Source organism: Dinoponera quadriceps, unplaced genomic scaffold (genome assembly GCF_001313825.1).
Source record: "Dinoponera quadriceps isolate SergipeBrazil2010 unplaced genomic scaffold, ASM131382v1 scaffold707, whole genome shotgun sequence".
In the NCBI taxonomy this organism is placed as follows: domain Eukaryota; kingdom Metazoa; phylum Arthropoda; class Insecta; order Hymenoptera; family Formicidae; genus Dinoponera; species Dinoponera quadriceps.
In genome coordinates, this window is record NW_014555450.1 from 1535526 (window position 1) to 1555688 (window position 20163).

General features: G+C 36.8%; 6 protein-coding genes across 14 annotated transcripts in view; 3 read left to right on the plus strand and 3 right to left on the minus strand.

The window, feature by feature from the left end:
• Positions 1–3662: 3662 nt before the first annotated feature.
• LOC106744306 (LIM and senescent cell antigen-like-containing domain protein 1) lies at positions 3663–6841 on the minus strand. 2 transcript variants are annotated; one of them, XM_014618967.1, is made up of 8 exons: positions 6622–6841; positions 6107–6196; positions 5695–5808; positions 5347–5459; positions 5065–5257; positions 4702–4843; positions 4224–4482; positions 3663–4080 (listed from the first exon to the last, which is right to left on the minus strand). In XM_014618967.1, the coding sequence occupies exons 2-8, from the start codon at positions 6112–6114 to the stop codon at positions 3881–3883; spliced, it is 1029 nt and encodes a 342-aa protein (XP_014474453.1). In that variant the 5' UTR covers positions 6115–6196; positions 6622–6841; the 3' UTR covers positions 3663–3880. The 2 variants fall into 2 exon arrangements, with proteins under 2 accessions (XP_014474453.1, XP_014474452.1); XM_014618966.1 differs by having other exon boundaries at positions 6107–6199.
• A 642-nt stretch (positions 6842–7483) lies between these two features.
• Positions 7484–10386, plus strand: LOC106744269 (ran GTPase-activating protein 1). Its single transcript, XM_014618901.1, has 5 exons — positions 7484–7769; positions 7902–8321; positions 8404–9212; positions 9289–9516; positions 9609–10386. Exons 1-5 carry the CDS (start codon positions 7655–7657, stop codon positions 9828–9830), a joined length of 1794 nt encoding a protein of 597 aa, XP_014474387.1. The 5' UTR covers positions 7484–7654; the 3' UTR covers positions 9831–10386.
• Positions 10387–10971: 585 nt separating this feature from the next.
• Positions 10972–14042, minus strand: LOC106744270 (abhydrolase domain-containing protein 16A). Its single transcript, XM_014618902.1, has 11 exons — positions 13827–14042; positions 13700–13753; positions 13262–13572; positions 12867–13045; positions 12679–12793; positions 12469–12604; positions 12132–12296; positions 11935–12062; positions 11663–11859; positions 11392–11543; positions 10972–11321 (listed from the first exon to the last, which is right to left on the minus strand). Exons 1-11 carry the CDS (start codon positions 13914–13916, stop codon positions 11217–11219), a joined length of 1632 nt encoding a protein of 543 aa, XP_014474388.1. The 5' UTR covers positions 13917–14042; the 3' UTR covers positions 10972–11216.
• A 591-nt stretch (positions 14043–14633) lies between these two features.
• LOC106744272 (endothelial differentiation-related factor 1 homolog) lies at positions 14634–16423 on the plus strand. Of its 2 annotated transcripts, none has more exons than XM_014618904.1 (4): positions 14634–14801; positions 14925–14976; positions 15523–15695; positions 15937–16423. In XM_014618904.1, exons 1-4 carry the CDS (start codon positions 14727–14729, stop codon positions 16090–16092), a joined length of 456 nt encoding a protein of 151 aa, XP_014474390.1. In that variant the 5' UTR covers positions 14634–14726; the 3' UTR covers positions 16093–16423. The 2 variants fall into 2 exon arrangements, with proteins under 2 accessions (XP_014474390.1, XP_014474391.1); XM_014618905.1 differs by having other exon boundaries at positions 14636–14801; positions 15535–15695.
• LOC106744271 (proteasome subunit beta type-1) lies at positions 16284–18331 on the minus strand. The gene is made up of 4 exons (XM_014618903.1): positions 18111–18331; positions 17749–17938; positions 17377–17613; positions 16284–16952 (listed from the first exon to the last, which is right to left on the minus strand). The coding sequence occupies exons 1-4, from the start codon at positions 18209–18211 to the stop codon at positions 16767–16769; spliced, it is 714 nt and encodes a 237-aa protein (XP_014474389.1). The 5' UTR covers positions 18212–18331; the 3' UTR covers positions 16284–16766.
• A 1300-nt stretch (positions 18332–19631) lies between these two features.
• Positions 19632–20163, plus strand: part of LOC106744205 (heterogeneous nuclear ribonucleoprotein 27C-like) — a 77306-nt gene continuing 76774 nt past the window's right edge. For all 7 annotated transcript variants that reach the window (XM_014618743.1, XM_014618744.1, XM_014618745.1 and 4 more), the window contains exon 1: positions 19632–19716. In XM_014618743.1, coding sequence (XP_014474229.1) covers positions 19679–19716 — 38 coding nt within the window. In that variant the 5' untranslated portion in view covers positions 19632–19678. The remainder of the gene's footprint in view (positions 19717–20163) is intronic.

Sequence of the window (20163 nt, forward strand, 5' to 3'; positions counted from 1 at the left end):
ATATATATATATATATATATATATATATATATTAGAGGTCGCTTTCGATAAGGAATTGCTTCGAAAGAATAGAGCTATCAGCTTACGGAATATTTGTTCTTCATGTTCAAGTTACATATTTGATTACAAGAGATTAACCAACAAACCTTTCGTTTTGTAACGCGATGCTTGGACTACCTTGTACTCTCTAATGTTTTATTTTTTTTTTAATCCATGTGCAACGATAGTTCGGAGAAATACGATCATTTGAATGATTGTTTCTATTAAACTGGGTTAAACTGGGAAGAGATTTAATGAAGAGATTTTTTTTATGCGCGGCTTCCAATTCTTCCATCTTTCTGTACTTAGTAAATGTACCGATGTTTCTTGTAAGAGTTATATATATACATGTATATGCGTATGTGTGTGTGTGTGTGTATGTACACACATATACACACTACGCGCGCGTATAATGTTCTCTTTGTATAACGCCCATCGAAACGACTCCGTATGACTGTCCCGGAACAAATTTCTGCATGATCCAAGAATCCGAGAATCCATAGGTTTAAATATCCAAAAATCGAGAAATTATTATCTCGATCTATGAATTCATCCTTTGAAAAAAATTAAGAATATCAAAATGGAAATTGAATATTCTACCTGAAGAGATCCACAAATTTATCGAGCCAAGTATATGCAATGATAGCACAATTCGTGATATAATTTGAAAGAAATTCGATATTGAAATAATTTTGTGATTATAAATTAAAAGACTGGTCATACAAAATAATTAATGTAAGAGTCTCTGATGTCTCCCTAAGAATTCAATTCGGAATGAGATATCCGATCATCGAAAATCAAAAATGATCAAAAACGCAAATATTGAGTGGAAGACAAATTATTCCTAAGATGATAAAAATAGCAATATGTAGAAATGCGAGGATCTCACCAAAAATATAAGATTGAAGAATGGAAGTTAGCAAATTGTACAAACTAGTTTTGCAAAGAATTAAAGATCCATCGATCAAAAAATTGAAAATGTATAGATCTAAGAATCTAAATGAATGGTAACGTATAGAAACGTGAGGAAAAACATAAGGATAAAGAATCTTGGATTCAAGGATTTAAGGGCGCATTTTTTAGCTATACTACAGCATTATTACGTTGTTGCGTATGAAAAGTCCGTTTTCTTTTTTTAATTTATATAAACTAATTTCGAATAGTTTAATTGAGTTGGAGATATAGATTATGTTAATACAGACAGCTGCGCGAGAAGAAATTGATGAGGAAAGCTGTGCAATTTTTAAGCGCGCATTTTATTTATTTCTTAGAGGAAAGAAGAATATAAGCTAGAGGCTTCTTTTATATGTATGTTTGTAAGTTTTAGAACTTAGTTATATACATTATTAGTAAATGTATGTTTCCTTTTTTCTTTTATGTGTATATGTCAATTTTAAATGCGTTTCGGATTGTTATACCTAATTTCACTAAACAGTCGTGTACATTTAAAGTAATTCGTGCTCATATCAATTGCTATTTTAATGCTTAATTAAGAAAAGAAATAGTTTTTTTTTATCGTACTATAAAGAGCTTTCCGGGACTTGAGAAGATGTGAACATCATCAAAAGATGCAAAAGTCTCGGGACTAAGTGTAAAAATTGTGGAAAATCTAGACGCCATGTGGACACCTGAGGAACAATTAACAACTTCCTCTAGGCTGATTGTCAGTGACTAAATGCTTAACATTTCATACGCAAGCACGTAATATTCCAACCATCGTAATATCTCAAGCAAAGAAAAATGCGAGCGTGACAAAGCGTTGCCAATAATGTTCTCCCTCTCGAAATCGCAATTAAGATTCCGAGCCGCCTTGCTGTATAATGAACGTGTAGAAATATATACACACACATAAATATATAAATAAACACACACACATATACATTCTTCAAACGGCGAAGACAGGATGTGTGCGTGTGTACGTTTGTATGTATTCTGTATGCGTGTACGTATGTGTAAAAAGAAGAGGAGGAAAATGAAAGAATAACGGCTTTCGCCGAGCGACGAGCCATCGAGATTCGTCGAGACTTTTTATATGCAGCCAGAAAATTTCTTAATAAAGAATAAACATGAGGAAAAGAAAATAAGCGACGAACGAGCGCGCGACTTTTGCGCACTGTACAATTAGAAATAATAATGTATCGTTATTGCGAATTGTATAAAGGTCTTTTTTTTTTCATGATTTATTGTTAACCCGTTGAAGGCCCGCATCGCCTTTTCAATTGCAATAAAGTGGCATAATCCTGTTATTCACGTTGCGCATTTAGCGCTAAATGCGACCTCGGCCCACGATTGCGTCGAGTGCTGTCTTCGTATTGGTCAATTATGATTTATCCATTTACACCCTCATAATGTCAAGAATGAGAAGATTTATCAAAGAGGCAAAGCGCATGTTCTCGTAAAAGCACGTAAAAAATTTCTTAACGCGAAAGATTTCAAGTCGAAGTCTCGTGAATAAGACTTTGTTGTGAAACATGACTGGCTTAAGAGAGAAACAGTATACTTTCTCGTTAATAATAAATTTTCTATTTTTCTATATTTCTCATTTTATAACTCTTAACTTTATTTTTCCATATTTTTGTCCATAATTTTACGCGTGCCTTTATAAGAGCGTAATTCACAAGAACGGGGATCTGTAAATTCTGTCGCTTTTTGACGTCATCTAAGATGTGTATATATATATATATATATATTTAACTAAATCGATTATCGCGCATACCGCTTTAAAGTTCAAGATCAGTCGCTACATTTAGCGCCAAATGCGGCGTTAACCATAGAATACTAATCGTACCTGTAGGATGATATCACACAACACATATATTAAATCTATCGCAATTGCGTTGCAATTTTTTCTCCAAAAACGCGATAAGAGAAATAAACTTTTTATTAAGAAAAACTCGCGTAATTTGTTGGTCAAGAACAAAGGAACGACACTAAACTTACTGTCGGCTATAGTGAGGTGTTTCAGAGTTTTTTCTTTCATTCGTATTCATTTATTATGGAAGTAGATTCACTTAATTCATGGCAATAAAGCCGCGTACGAAAGATATAAATTATAAGAATAAAATATATACAGATGATCATGTTTTATGACGTCGAATGAATTAAAGATTCGAAGGCGAGAGAGGAGCACGCACGTGAACGTAAAATTCACGGGAATGCCTTAATTTATAAATAAAATTTTCATTAACAAATTTTTCATTATACACTGTTTCTGTTTCCATGCAATCTCTCTCTTCCTCTCTCTTTCTCACTCTCACTCTGTACTCTGTCAATATTGTAAAAAAATATATCAAAACATCTGGTGAAGGTACACACACATAAAAATTTCATTTTCCTTAATTATATTTTCTACGCATCTCCTCTTTCTTCTTGTTCGTAAAATATCGTATTTTTATTTGGAGTAGGAGAAAAAATATATATAAAGAATATGATTAAAAGAAATGTCAAATCGTGTATAATGAAATATCGTCGTATAAAGATGTGTATAAAATAGCATTTCAAGACGTACATGCAGAGATACACTTCATGCGCAATGGTGAATATTTTTTTTTAATTATTGAACAAAATAAATTTATGTACGAGACTCTGCTGCACTGCTAAGAAATTGGAAAATGCGTTTGCGATACGTTAAATGTTACATAATTATCTGAATTTCTTTATTGTATAAGTGTACAAGAAATATTTTCGATAATAGTATCTTAATTAGCACAAAAATTAATATCTGGTAATATTGGAGTAAATGGTTAACATACATTTTTTTTTTGCATTGACGTTAAAGGATAAGGCACTAAACATAACGAGTATTAGTTATATCTATAGATATATTGTTGGATCTGCATATTTATGCCGGTATTCTCTTGGGATTCAAGTCGTACATACGTCGCATCCGTTTCTTCAATTCTTGCGGAAATTTATCGTAACACTTCTTGCATGCTGGCTTCAGATCAAACTCGAAGAATTTTGTTTTTTGATTCATCTTCTGATCGCAGAATGCACATGCGAAATGGTGAACACACCACGCCTTGTTCAGCGCCGTAAAAACTAACGAAAGAGTTTTAATATTAGGTACAATTTCGAGCGTGTTAAAAACCTTACAGATTTTGGAAGTTGGGACTATATCGGTTGACTAAGAAGGGCATTAAAAATATACAGGGCTCGAATTGCAATCCAATCGATGCACGTACCATCTCCAGCGATAACTTGATTGCAAACGAAGCAGAGATTCCCAAACAGCTGATGATAATGAGTCTCACAATAAGCGAGACCTTTCTTCTCGTAGTGACGATGACCTAGGAAGGGCTTCTCACATTTCGCGCATACAAAATGCTCCACGTGCCAATGCTTGCCGAGGGCTGTCACTACACGCTCCTCAATGGGACGTCGACAGGCACCGCAAATCGGAATTCCCATTTTATCGTGGCATCGCAGACAATACAGCTCGTTCTACGGAATAAAGAAATTATCACGAAATACAATATTTTCGATATACTATAATAAATTAATTTTCTTTGCTCATTAAATGAAAGGGGAATATTATTTCGCAGTGAACGCATTTTTCTCGTCAGGATTAAATCGTTTCCATCAACAAGAGGAATTTGTAAAACCTGCCGCGGAAAATAGCCATACAGGAGATATGATTATAAAAGATTAGCAGAACCGTACCATTTCGTTGGCGGCATAGCCGGGCCGCGAACGAACTTCTCTAGCTTCGGAATTAAGTTCCACGCCGCAAGCCGTACAATTGAAATGATATGGGTGATACAGTTCACCGCGGAATCGTAGAGGCTTATCGTCGATCACTCCGCTGTATTCGAGAAAATCGATTGAAATTACTTTGAAGGGGAAATGCATTCTAACTTGGAATTGTTTGCAAATTGAACAGAAATCTTTCACTTTATCCAAATGATTTATAAATGGCAGCATACTTGTTAAAACGATTCTCTCTTCTGTCTTAGATAAAATATTAAGTCAGACATATCACCGATATTGATCTGTATCTTTAATAGCGATAATAGGAAAACATACTGGCATTGATGGCATATATGTTTTCCGAGCACACCAGCTTTTACTCTGGCATTGCAGGTATGACACAATGCTCTGCCTTGACACTTGATGAATCCCGCATCTGCCAATTCACCGTTACACTCTTCACAGCGGAAACATTGCGGATGCCAATTTGAATTCATCGCCTTGATCACACGGCCAATGACAAACTCACCTGCAAAGATATTCTCATGTCTAACTAGCCGGAAGTGAGGAACAAAGTTGCTTACATATAGCAACTGGATATATTTAAGAATATCTTACCGCACTTTCCACAACATGGGGCAAACAGAACATGAAAGTCATGTTCGCAATATTTGTAACCTTCGAACTCATAAAAGACTCCATCTGGAAATGGCCGGAAGCACTGTGCACATCTGTCAAAAGTAATGTTTAAATTAGCATTATTCAGTGAAATCAATTAATTAATTCTCAGATATATTTTTGTAAAAAAGAAAGTAGCTGAAGAATTAACATTGGTATACATTTTAAATAAAAAAAAAAAGGATCACAATTAAAAAATCTTCTTTCTACAGTCTATATCTTTTGAGAGAGTTCCTTATGTATATGGTCTTTGTAAAGTCCCAAAGAATAAATCACTGGTATACATACACAAAACATTGCGGATGCCATAGCTCGCCATGTGAATTAACAATTTTCTCATGAGCGGCAAAGCCTTCTCTGCAGCGAGAGCAAAACATATGATCCAACGACATGTCTGTAACCCTATATATATGATACGCTACAATTATTCTCTCAGATCCACTATTGATTTCATTGAAGGAAAACAATAAAGTACTTTAAACATACTGTGGTATAACTTGTCGAGCTCAATGTATGTTTTGAGCTCAGTTAAGATGTACAATTACACAGTGTTCCCTTGTGTTACAAGAAATGCACGAAAAGAAAAAAAGAAGAAAAAAGAAGATATCCATGTACGTGTGTGTGTGTGTACATTGTTATGCATCCTACATATATTGCTTATACAAGGGTTAATATATCTCTCTAAAGAACTAGTGCTTACCCTGGCATACTTTAATGGAAGAGGTGATTACGTTTGGATGCTGATAAATACTGCTAGCTTTCTTTTTTTTTTTATTCGTCCGCGTTCTATCTGCTTTACGACGATATATAGATGATAAAAATCGATTAGACTATGTGTCGTTAATTAAAGTATACTAAACTAATTGCGTTTTTTTTATTCTTCCATTACACACGCAAACTATATTAATTAATTTAATCTTTTTTTTTTCCTCATATATTATTACCCTCTTAGGGATATTTTTTATCAGTTGTGTGTCTTCTTTCCTTGATTGTTTAATGTATTTCCATTTGTCGGATATATTTATTTGAATTAATAAGAAATTATGTGTAATTTTATCAGGAATTGGGATAAAAATGATTCTTGAGATATCTGGATTCACTACCTGAATCTTAATTTCATATACACTGTTTAATTGATCTACATCTTATTTACTAATTGATTTAGTTAGTGCATTTTAATTGATTAACGAAATAACGAGACTGAGAAAAAACTACCTATGCGCGATCTGACACACAGCTGACACATCCATACTCTTGTCTGATTTTAAGCAGGGACAACCAATCCAATCTCAGAAAACGTCATCATGACCTTTTATGAAAATGAGTGTACGAATGATTCGTCCTACGCCACACCCTTGGAAGAGTAAGCGCGAATAATGATGACGTATGACGCCGTCTCCAACTCACGGAACAGAACTCTTATAATATACCGGAAAGAGAACAAATGCGGATATTGCTTAAGCTAAGTTCGTCTTGCACGTTTATTTCTATCTTAAGGCTGGTATGACATACGACGAATTTGTTGGATATGCCGATTGGCGGTCAGATAGAGAATTGCTAGTGTGTCTAGAAAAAATTGAGGGACTCGTGAAACATAGATTGCAATAATACAAATGTTATCGGAACGCTGCCCGGTCATGTCAGCAAGTCAGAAAATTCCATGAATCTCGGTTAAATAATTCGTTAACACCGGCCTGATTTCATAAACACAAGTTAATCAAATAGATCAATTAAATTAATCACCAAAATAGCAAGACTTCAAAAACGAACATAAGTCGATAATAATACCTTTAACTGCAATGATTAATTTTACGTATTTTGGTATTATTATATGTATTTGGCAATACAGATGCCATGAAAGTGGTTTAATAAAGATCAGTTTTATGTTCGGCGGTTGGCAATCCCAAAATTAAATCGACTGATTTGATTAACTCGCGTTGGTGAAGGCGGAAACCATGATTGATCTAAATTTAGGGATCTAACGATCAATAAGTCATTGATCGCTTGTGTTTTCTGAACGAAGCTTTTCGCTCTGGTGAAATCGTCCTCGTGATATTACGATAGTGATTTTTACTTCATTAGCTGGCGAAGATTGGTAGTGGTTTCCCGCGCAAGTAATATCGTGCATGCTCGCGGAGATGTGTTGTGACACCTGATATATCAAGGAGGCACAAACGTTATTATAGCAGTCGCTGATTTACAACGAGAATTTTACAAAATCTTAAGCAAGTATTTGAGAACAAGCGTTATGACTTCCTTTAATTTCAATGAACTTAGCAAACAACTGAAAGACACTCAGCAGAGCTCTCATGTCGGGGTTTCTTTCGCCGGTCGATCTCTCAAATTAGATACCGAGAATGATGGTAAGATGGTATTGATGAAGAGAAACGATGATTTCTAATAAATTAATGTTAAAAATAATGTTTTATTTGTGCCTAACGCTTGATTATTACCGGATAGTCTGATTTAAAAGGTTCATTTTGCCTTTCACGCAGCTCTGCAAGTGGTGGAAGCAATAAACACGTGTCCTTGTTTGGAGTATCTGGATTTAGAGGGAAATACATTAGGTACACAAGCTGCAGAGGCTATAGCTGAATCATTGAAAGAAAAGGCAGCTCCCTTGAAGAGAGCTTTATGGAAGGACATGTTCACTGGTCGTTTGAAGACAGAAATTCCAAAAGCATTGGAATATCTAGGCACAGCGTTACGAGTGGCTGGTACTCGTCTTACTGAACTTGACTTGAGTGATAATGCATTTGGACCAATTGGTATTCAGGGATTGGCTGATCTGTTGATATCACATCCGTGTTATACCCTTCAGGAATTAAGATTGAACAATAATGGTCTTGGCATTTCCGGTGGTAAGATGTTAGCTCAAGCATTGTTAAAGTGCCATGAAAATAGTTCCAAAGAAGGTGAGACACTGCGGTAAGATGTAAAAAATATCTGCATTGATAAATCTAACTCTAAGATTTAACGAGATTTGTTTTATCACAGGCAATCCACTTGCACTGAAAGTTTTTATCGTTGGCAGAAATAGATTAGAAAATGAGGGTGCACAGGCATTAGCATCTGTATTTAATGAGTTAAAAACACTAGAGGAGGTTGTAATGCAACAAAATGGCATATATCACAAAGGCATTGAAGCAATTGCATATGGTTTGTCTGCTAATTCTAATTTGCGAATTTTAAATTTGAACGATAATACAATCGGCTTGAAAGGAGCCAGAGCGCTCGCCAAAGTTCTACCGACCTTCCGAAACCTGGAGGAATTGAATCTTGGAGATTGTTTACTGAAGACAAAGGGAACTTTAGTCTTGGCAGAGGCATTAGCAGTTATTGGCAATCATACATCTCTTAGGAATCTGGATTTAAGTCACAATGAAATACGCATTGATGGTGGAAAGGCTATCGCCCAGGCTATGGTTGATAAAACGCTTCTCTCTAATCTACAGTTAGATGGTAATATGTTTGGGACAAAGGGACGTGACATACTTGAACAAATTCTCACCAATTTTGGAAGAATCGATGCATTGAATTCATTTGATGAGGATGAAGATGATGACGACGATGATGATGATGATGCTGCTGCTGCTGCTGCTGATAACGATGAAGAAGATGGCGAGGAGAGTGAAGAGTGTGAAAGTGATAATAATGAAGATACGGAAAGTGACAAAGATAATAAAACACCAGATAACGTTGCGCAAAGTATAGTGACGGTTGCAGAATTCTTGAAATCACCGATAGGTGAGAAATTATTATTGCTACAAGGTGATAATGTACAGGCTTTTGTTGATCATGCGGAGGTACGTATTGATACGTCTTATTAATACGTTACAGCTCCTAGTTGCACTTTTCAGCAAAGCTTGTTTCTCATTTCAGAATTTAGCTATTCAAAGTGATACGACCACAGAACAGAAGTTTATAGAAGAACTTACACGGATAACCATGAAAGTATCAGCACTATGTGATAGTGGCTACATGAATGTGAGAATAAAAGCAGAATCTTTGTCGGATGTGTTATACGCACAGCTATTCTCCTATGCTATAGAGAAAGATCAAATTTCGAATCTGACTAATGCGCTATTGATTAATCTGGGTTTAATTAAAGTAAGACACATTAGGATACTATCGAATATAACAGAAATTTTCATTAGGAAAAATAACAAACATTCAAATTCTCTTTTTTTCTTTTCTTTTAGAGTGAGGACAAGAACAATGGGAAAATTGATTGGAACCTGGAGGGATGTTTCAAAGCCTTGGAAACAATTTGCCAGAGGGATTATTTCTTGGAGCAAACAAAAAGTACATTAAAATTATTTCTAAATAAACCAGTGAAGACTAGTCGTGCAAGGATGGTAGATCCCTTCCAGGATTCCAAAGCTGCTCTTAAAATTGTTCTAGATCGTATTCAAGTTACGTAAATTTATTCTAAATTATATTTTAACATGAAATGTACCTATTTATTTTTATATGTTGCATGGGAAATAGAGATGAAACATTTCATATAAAATTACAACCAACTAAACCAATACTATTACTCTGTGTGTGTGCGCGTGTGCGTGCGTGCGTGTCTACACATCTTGCTAAACTTAAAATCTTTCGTGGAATTTTTCTTTAGAAATATTTTTAGAATATTTAATAAAATTTTGTACTTTTAATATATACATTAAATTTTCTTCCAAGCGAAATAGTTCTAAGTAGACAAATGAAATGAAATTACTTTTATTATCTAAAAATATCAAAAAATTAAAAAAATATATATATTTTTTTTTCTAAATATATACTACATCACATGAGAATTTCTAAAACTTTTTATAAAAGACGATTTACACGTATGTTATTTAAATAAGACTTATCCTTCTTTTCATTGCAATATTATCTTGATTTCCAATAAAGTTTTACTTCTTTCGTAAAAAATTATAGATTATTAAGTTATATGATGAACAAATGAAAAATACATTTATATCTTACATTTATATATATACTAATTTTAAATGTTTCTACTACTTTTGTAATTTTCAAGCTAATAACAGAAAAATAATGTACGTGTAAAAATAATTATTTACGTAAAATTTCTACAGAATCTACTATACTATGAGAACACACAAAATCGCAAACTTGTGAATTTTACACACACACACACACGCGCGCGCGTACATATATATGTACGTAAAATTCACAAGTTTGCGATTTTATATATATATTGAGAAATGTAAAATATGAGAATTTTATACATAAAACACATTTTATGTGTATAAAATGGTGGTTGATGATGCACGATTTGTAACTCATGCGAAAAACTCAAGCAGATATTGTGGCTCGAACAATTTAAACAATTAATGGAAGACAGAGAAAGAGAGAGGGAGGATCTAACGTTGACATTCGTTTTTCTTCAATTAATCTGTAATATTGAGTATAGGTTATTGTGGAATAAATAATGCTTGCTGGTATACAACTTAACATGAAATGCAGTTAGCAATTATTAAACCTTTACAATCGGAGCGCACTAATCGATGGATGATCTTACTAGTTGTAATTATTCCAAAACGCACGACTCACTAGTACAGTAGTAAAAGATTGATCTGCTTGTACATTTAATAAATTCCTCATTGCATTTTAGTATATAACAATTGAGCCTGTTAAATGCGGCGACCAGAAACGATAAAGATGCTTTCTTGAAGCCAACTTGCCATCCGACCATAAAGAGTTAATTACAGCTCTCGTCCGCGCGTAATTTGTTACTGTATTATATAAATAAGAATCTCTTTGAAAGCTGCTGTGACTTATAAAATAAAGTATCACGAAACTTATTTCATAGTAATCGCGGATGCTGGATCCCAGCCTGGGTGAAAGAGATCAACAATTAACTGGGCACAATGTGATGACGATTGATCTTTCATATACATCGTTACCTGGAAGAAACGAAAAAAATGCGTTCTTTTCATTACGCTCTCTAAGTTGCATCACCTTTGCAATACGTACAAGGAAAAGAACCAGCTGTAATTTTGCCTTAGTATTACAGTCTTGTCCTAAGGTAGATGGATAACTTATCGCCCCGTCATTTTTGTGTATATCAGCTGCTATTAATTCTAGGCAAGCTTTTTCTTCCACATTCAACGTCTCCAATAAAGATGCTATGGTGAATAGTTTGCGCGATTAATAATGAGCTTATAATACACACAATTGATTTGTAACACGAGTGTAAAAGTTTCGTTAAAAAAAAAAAAAATGTTGTTCAAGGTCAGCAACTTACCTCTGTCGGAAGCTTCGGCAGATAAGAATCTCGTTAAAAGTGCAGCGGATTCGGCTGAACCGGAAAATAGATGGGGATAACGTCTTAGGAGCAATTTCGTCAGTAACATATTACCGCGATTTCCGGCTAAAGTGTTACTAGGTGTACAAACTACCTCGTCCTCCGTTCTTCTCACTAACAATACAGTCCCGTTATACCTGCGTATACGCGCGAGGACAGATAGTTAAATAGAAGAAAATGTCATAAGATATCGAGACAATATGCTCTCATACCTATTTAATTGCTCTGCTATATTCAAGTTGAAATAATCTCTGATTATACTGCGTACTAAACCTTCGAGGGACGGGGACATCGTTCTAATGGCTAATGGAAGCACATCATCGAATGTAGCATCTAATACCTAAAGTAGAAAGAAAGATAATCCATTAGAAAGGGTTTAATAGGACGATGTAAGAAATCGACAGCCTACCAAGCTTTGTACAGAGGGATAGTTCATCGCGGCCCAAGTAGCGGTGTATCCTCCAATGCTCCAACCGTACAGAATGATTTGAGTTTCGGGAAATTTCAGACGGTCGATCGCGAAGCGCATTATGCAATCGATGGCACATTCTTCTTGGTCCGGATATGGTGCGCCCTTTATAGTCACGACTTACCGTTACACGAGTGGCAAGTTGCCCGAGGGAGAAGGTTTGCAATTACCCCGATTTATTATTTGCATGCAAGCAAATGTCATTGTTGCGGTAAAGCATCACCGGGATAATAGCAATTCTTCCCGTCAAATATATTTTCTTCTACGTTACACTCACAGTACTGTCACCGAAACCTGGATGATTCCAACCCAACACTGAATAGCCCTTGTTCAAAGGAGTGGATATAACGCCCGTCTCATAGAAACCACAGTTTCCTTCGCAGGTTACAACTAGTATGCCGCCGTTGGCGCTTCTGCAAAATTGCACACATGGGAAATGAATTGTAGGACAAGAGCTGCTAATAATGTTGCTAATCGTTTACGTTACTTGTTGCGCCGATCGACAAACATCGCGTCGATTTGATTTTTCTTAGACGTTACCAATTTGAATCTTTCTCCGCCTTGTTTTATCAGGTCCATTCTACCTTTCAGTAATGTGGAGCCTTCAATGTATAGCAATACATTATAAGTAATCTTGGAAAGAAATATCGATAAATGATAATACTGATGTTTTACCTAGTGCCCAATTTATTACGGATAAGCTACCAGGATAAATTAATGTAATAGCCAAAGTATGTGCCACCACATAGGAAAATAATTTGCATGGTATTGCAAAGAGAAACTCTTTGCCACTTTGTTGTCTCAGACGTCCACTAGCCCTACCAATCTTCTCCAAGGTCAGCTTGTCTTTATCGCTAAAAATCAAGAAACACACAATTTGTGTTGTACTATTTCCAAAGAGTTGTGCCAAGGTTATTGGAAACATAACTTTGGAATTTTAGTCTGACAGATTCTCCGCATTTAAGGTACTTTGTTTTCCTTGCGAGTCTTGGAATGTGAAGATTTGTAAGAATTGCAATTCAAAATTTGACTTGAAGAAATTTATTAATAAAACTGAAGATATATCTAACCTTTGTAATTTCGATACGTCAAAATCCACAGGCCAAGCCCAAAATTCAAAATCATACTTATGAAGCTCCTGCTTTGTCTTTTCATTATACTGCGAATGGGCTTCGGCCAATGTTTGTACAAATTTCACATATGCTGGATTGCTAACGCGGGAGTAACCACGTGCAGCCAACGAAGCGATAAGAATCGCACCAGCACCAGCTGCCAATTTACTCAAATAAGCAGCGTTATCCGTCAAGGAATAATTACGTTGGTATATAAATGTGGCAACAAGCGGTATGGCGTAGAGACTTATGGACCATATCGCAGCAAACTATAACAAAAAATAATTTGCAAGCTTGTAAATATTGCGATTTAATATAGACGCATGTATATGATTGCCTCCACACATACACGATATCAAAGTTTAATATGACGATAAATATTGGGCAAATACTTACGGAAATGACGATTTGATCGCCCCAACGTTCCAAATTCTTGGGCTCATACGACTTCTATAACGTATACACGGATAACCTCAGATATGTGCAGTTTCTATGTAAAACGCTGAATAAATATCGTACTTACATCAACTAGATGACCGATCCACGTTACCTCGTAAATCTTGAAAAGCCGTGGACTGAACGTACACTTCCACAACGTCCTGATTAACGACATTTCGTACGGCTCGATAGCGAATATTAATGGTATATTACTGATAATTAATCGGTGATGCGGATTAAATTTTCAGACGGCGCACATGACATAATGAGGCAACATTTCCGCCACGTCCGTCGAACAAGCGTCATCTAGATAGACGACGAATAATTCCAAGTTGCCCGGAGAAGCTTGCACATTAGTGCAATATCATGTTGAATTTGTGTGTGCCACGTGCAATTGCGTTTCTTCTTTATTTTCATGTCATAAGAAAGATTTTTACAAGCAGCATTAAGTCTAAGAATTGCGATTAGGAATTTCAAGCAATCACATGTTAAATATGATCGATAATACCGAGAACGGGGGATCATTGCTACATATTGCGCATGCATACCACATGTCTTTTTTTCAACAAAACATTGTATCCGTCACATTCTATTGACATATGTGCACGTGCGTTCACTCGTATATACGACGAATGAAACAATATGGACTTTTACGAACGGAACCTTTCTCCCGTACGTGAGATTATCTGAAATTCTACTTCTCGAAGATTCCGCGGGTAGTTTCTCGACCAACCTGCTCGTAAGATTCGTTTGACGACGCGTGTGACAAAATTCGTGCTCGTGAAATCACAGCTTCGCGCCAGCAGTTCGGTCGGTCGATCGAGCTGCCGCGCCGCATGATTTTCGGAACGTCGGCGGAGCGAAGAACTCGCTGGAGAGAGAGAGAGAGAGAGAGAGCACGGTGCAGCGCAGCGCAGGCTAAGTGGAAAACCGCGACGTTGATATCGTGTGTGATAACCGACGGATCGCAGCGACTTTTTACAATATGTCAGATTGGGACACCGCGCCAATTACTTTGCGTAAACGCACACCGAAGGCGTCCACGCTAAAAACTGAGAAGGTAATTTACGCCACGTTTTTTTTTTCTTTTTACGCGCATGTGATATATACGCGGTTCGTAGTGATAGCAGCCGATGACCATGTATGTGTCGCGATTGTGATGTAACTGTATGTTTATTTACAGGCGGTGAATGATGCGCGGCGGCAAGGTTTCACCGTGGAGACACAGGCAAAGTGTAAGTACTGGATTGTCTCCGCGGATATATTTCCGACGAGTTTTCCTACTACGAACTGAATCGGTTGTCATGACAAACAAACACGGTGCTTTACTGCACAAAAATTGATCATTTTGCATACTCTCTTGTTGAAACTGACTGCTATGATTTGGAGCACGATTTTTCTTAAGTGAAATTAATTTTTAACATACGCCTCATCAAAGCATTATGCTTTTTTTTCTGGAAAGTGAAGATACTTGAATTTTTCTGTGAATAAAATTCATCAGTACAGAAGAAGATGAACAAACTGCACAAATCAATCTAGCTTGAAGATGCTTCTATATGGCATGTTTTATGTATAGAATAAATGTGTACTAGGCTGTATATATCATTTCTTTCGGATAATAATAACATTTTATAAATTTCGTCTTAATATAACCTATATATGTCGTGTGATAAAATATCATAGATGTTTTATCCCACCTCACTGCAGGTTCATGTATTAAATATAAATTTTATGAATCATTCTCCTATGTGGGAGGAGAGAATACAATAATTTTGAACCAGTTCTTTTACCAGGGGGTGGTGGTGCAAATAGACAACACGTAACTACAAAAAACACAGCTAAATTGGACCGTGAGACAGAAGAGTTGAAACACGATAAAATTCCACTTGACCTTGGCAAACTTATTCAACAAGGCCGACAGAGTAAAGGATTGTCTCAAAAAGATCTAGCAACGGTAGGATATTTTTGCATATTATATAATGATAGAGATCTAATTGCATATACACAGAATAGTTGACTATCTTTCTCTCTCTCTGCATCATCCAGATCTAATTCATTATGTCTTCCCGAGTCTATTGCTCTCTCAACCAGCAGTTAGCTCATTCATTCCATTTTGGGAACAGCAGTTTTAGAACACAATACATGTTTCGGCACCTTGGATACTTTTAATTCACTTCTTCGTCCATGTTTTACAGAAAGTCAACGAGAAGGCGCAAGTTATCAACGACTACGAAGCAGGACGTGGAATACCAAACCAGATGGTCATTGGCAAAATCGAGCGAGTATTGGGAATTAAATTGCGTGGTAAAGATCGTGGCAAACCGTTAACGACCCCCGGGACAAAGAAGTGAATCTCGGGGGAAGGAAACTATTTTCTATCTTACACGGTTCTCATGAAAGAACTTTGGCAAAGACGGTAGAATGGAAAGCCACAAACCCCTATCTTTCTTTCCTTTGGTTATTTTGATATCGTGCATTACAGAGTAGGTTATAATTAACTTGTCTTTACGTATAAAAAATAAAAGAGGATATTTTAGGATAATACAGGTGTAACAAACCATAATATTAAGAAAAGATTACAGAGTTACCTTCGTTACAGACTTTCAAATGTACATTACTAATGCTACTATTAAGAGAAAAATATGCTTGAGTGGTAAAATAAAATTCTTAATTTATGATAAAGTATACCCAACATTTGTTCATTGAACACCATTGTACGAAGAAGTACGCAGGGATAATTAAAAACAATTTTTTTAAATACAAAGACGAAATATATTCATATATATGAAAAGTAGAATATAAAGAGAATGTCTATCTTGAGACAACACTGTGTATTTGTATCACTTACATTCCCATGTATACAAGCATGTTCCATCCTTTCGGACGATCCTTATATTCAATATAAATACATGTCTTTTTCTCAGTGCTGCCTCCAAAGAATAATCGAGAGGAAAATTGCAATGGCAAATTTTTTAATATACTCGATTAACTTTATTTGCATAGATTCCATATTTTTTTTTACCCATTAATCTTTTCTCAGTGCAAAACTAGTATCTTGTATTCCATCTTTAGTAATAATTTTGATGGTTATTCCATCACCTGTGTATATATCTCTCTCGGCTGCAGAAGTAAAAACATCCTTTAGGATTGCCACAGCTTTTTCCTGAGTTAAGGTTGCAGGTGTGACTCCTTCTTGGTTCTTGTATCCAATCTGACAGATAAAAATATACCACAATGCATGTAATATTGATGATACAAAGTGATCTTCTTCTTAAGGCTCAGCTGTCCCGAGCAGCTAGACTGGTTTTATGAAGTTTTTTCCCTGAAAAACGTAATAGTTTTGCAATCTTGGAACCTGTAAAATGTACGGCAAACTGAGTTTGCCGATTCTACGTGACATACTGGACAGACATCTCAGTTTGCCGCACATTTTACAGGTTTCAGTATTACGAAACTATTATGTTTTCCAGGGAAAAGTAAAGAATAAAGCTACATGCCGCAAAAAAATTACTACTTGTCATTTCTCATTTATGACATCACAAACTAATATGACCGCCGAGAGATAGCAGAGTCTCTCAAGTATCTTTTGCACTATTTTGCTAGAAAAACACTTTGCATTAGTTTAAGATATATACCTGATTATCGAGAAGTGGTTGCAAGAGGGCACCAGCTGAGCCACCAGCCCTGTATGTAGTCTTTTCGCAATGTCCAATCGGATCATAACTATATATACATCCTTTTCCATTTTCATCTAACCCAGCAAGTATGTTACTGACATAGTATGGAAAGAATCTTTTATAGTACAGCATTGTTGAAAGCATCTGTGCAGTTGCTGGAGTCGACATTTCTTTTTGATGTTCATGCTTGTACATCTAAAGATGTATATTGCATATGTATAGCTGGTTATTATTCATACAACCAATGATTATTCTATGTACTTATATATATACTCTCGGATATCATATGTTATACAGTCTGAATCAGCTGTAAACGAACAAAATTTATACCTGCATACGAGCGGACAAGAGGCGAGTCAAAGTTAATGTATCGCACCAACAACCAGAACATCCTAGAATGGTGGATTTTGATAATGAGAATAACTTGTCCTGTTGCCGAGTATAAATCGAAAATCCAGTGCTGAGACGTGTATCTGCAGCAATGACACAGAAGTCATCTCCTGCAAGAGCCACTACGCTCCTGACGATAAAATGCAGCATGATCAGAATATTGTGTATAGAACATACAATTCTACTGAGATATATAACGATAATTTGAACTAATCATAGAAAAAGAGATGGTAGCTCAATCTCGACACTTAAAACTATCAGATTATTGATATAAAAGTATAGGTTATTTTGATTTCAATTACCCTCCGTTGTCGGCATACGGAGTGAAGCTCACTGTTCTTGCTCCTTGCACTTCGTAATCAGGCAAATGCCCTTTCCCATTGTCTCCCAATAGAGCCATCATTGTATTTAGTTTAGTCTTAAAATGTAATCGATGAATAAACGTAAAAATGAATGACACTACAGTTTTCAGCAAAGATGAAGTAGTCTGTCGCGTTGCGGTGTTTGGTTACTGAAAGCCGCCCGCACGCCATCTTTCGGACAGCAAAGATGGAGCAAGAGTGCGTTCTTTTTGGGCACTAACGCGCTGCAAGCGTCATTCTATCTCCTTTTGGCTGGTTCTACGACGAGCATTGCTTCGATTCGCTATGGGATAGAAAATTTTTAGTGTCTTCAATATTTTCTCTAGACATCCTAGAGAATATCTACCTGACAACCAATTGGGACATCCGACAAACTCCGGCGATATATGTAATACTAGCCTTTGGTATGTAATGAACAATAAAGTTAGAATGAAAAAGGATGCATCTCAAGATAGTCGTTGATTTGCGGATCTTGCGTGTTTTTCACTTGTATGAAAAGATTGTCCAAGAAATGCATATCTCTCATAAAAAACGAATTAATTGCTATCTGGTCGACTTTTCGTTTTTTTCCCCTAATTCCATTTACAAAGATCTGTTATATCGTACGATAAATGAGGCTACCTTACGAGTCATGTTCAATTGATATTTTGTGTATGGTAACGAATACACGTGTAAGTAATTACTATAGATCGCATATACGGTGAGAAATTTAAGACATGGACAAAAAGTTTGCGAGAACTCTTGACATATGTTGTGGGCAATTAAATTTCCCTCCATCATGGTCTGATTGCCCGTTTGGTTAGAGTAATTAAACGTCGCTGTCACTTGCAGCCTTTCCTCATTTTGTCGTGTGAAATGCATTTTCGAACGGCTATGTTTCCTCTAACTATAAAAGTCGCCGATAAATTAGCGTCGTAGTGAAGTTGGTCGGTAAGCCCCTTCAGGACGTGATTTTAGTCATTTTAGTACCCTCGGCTATATGAGCACGACGGTAGATCGTTGAACCCGGCACCACGGTACTCATTTGACATTTTAATACTTATAATCTCGCTACGTATGTGTCACAGGACCGAAGTTATAAATTGTTATTCGTTATCGCAATGAAAACCATTTTGCGCGAAATGTTTGTACACGCGGCAAATAAATGCTTCTCCGGCAAAACCATACATAGGAGGGTGTGGAGGGGGACACAATTTACATAAAGTACGATATTTAATGTTGCGAATATATACGTTTATTATCCGAAATAATCTCAAGAAATTTCTCCTCAAGAAATCTATGTTCGCACGACCTCATGCCACACCGCTACGGCGATGCGCCGTCGGTTGCTGATTTGACTAGAGCTACTTTCCGGAAGTGACGCGCGTCGCTTCGTTACGTTTACATTCTGTTCTCGACATCGCGTTCATTGTGGGGAGCCATTACCCTCGTCCGCGCTAAAGCATCGTGCCATATTCCCACTCGCGCCCTAAAAATTACAACATTCTCGTAGTTTTAAGTGAAATATTATGAGAGTGAAGACCGAAATGGACGACGACGAGAAGGGGTGAGTACATACGCACTACTGTGACCGTCCCGGGCGCGTAGCAAGTCGCGAAAAATGCGAATCGCCGTGCTCTCGCGGGGCCATCATTTTCGCTGCACGAGAACGAGCTTCCCGTCTGCGTATCACGATCGCATGCGATCTTCGGGCCCCTTGATATTTCCCGGCCGCTTTGCCGTGATCGAGGTCGTGTCATTCCGGAACGCAAGACCGCATCTTCGTCGCGCCATTGACGAAAATATCTCGTGGCTGGCGGCTTGTTTTTTCGGCGGCAGTGCTAGGCTCGCGCGGGTGCCGCGCGACAATACCGGCCTGTAGTTTATTCGGTGCCGCTCCGCGGTTTATCGGCTACAAATTTTTCCATCAAAATCTCTCTCTCTCTCTCTCTCTGTGGCGTCTCTTCCGTGCCCTCCCCCTCCCCCAACTCTCTCTCTCTCTTCCCCCCCCCCC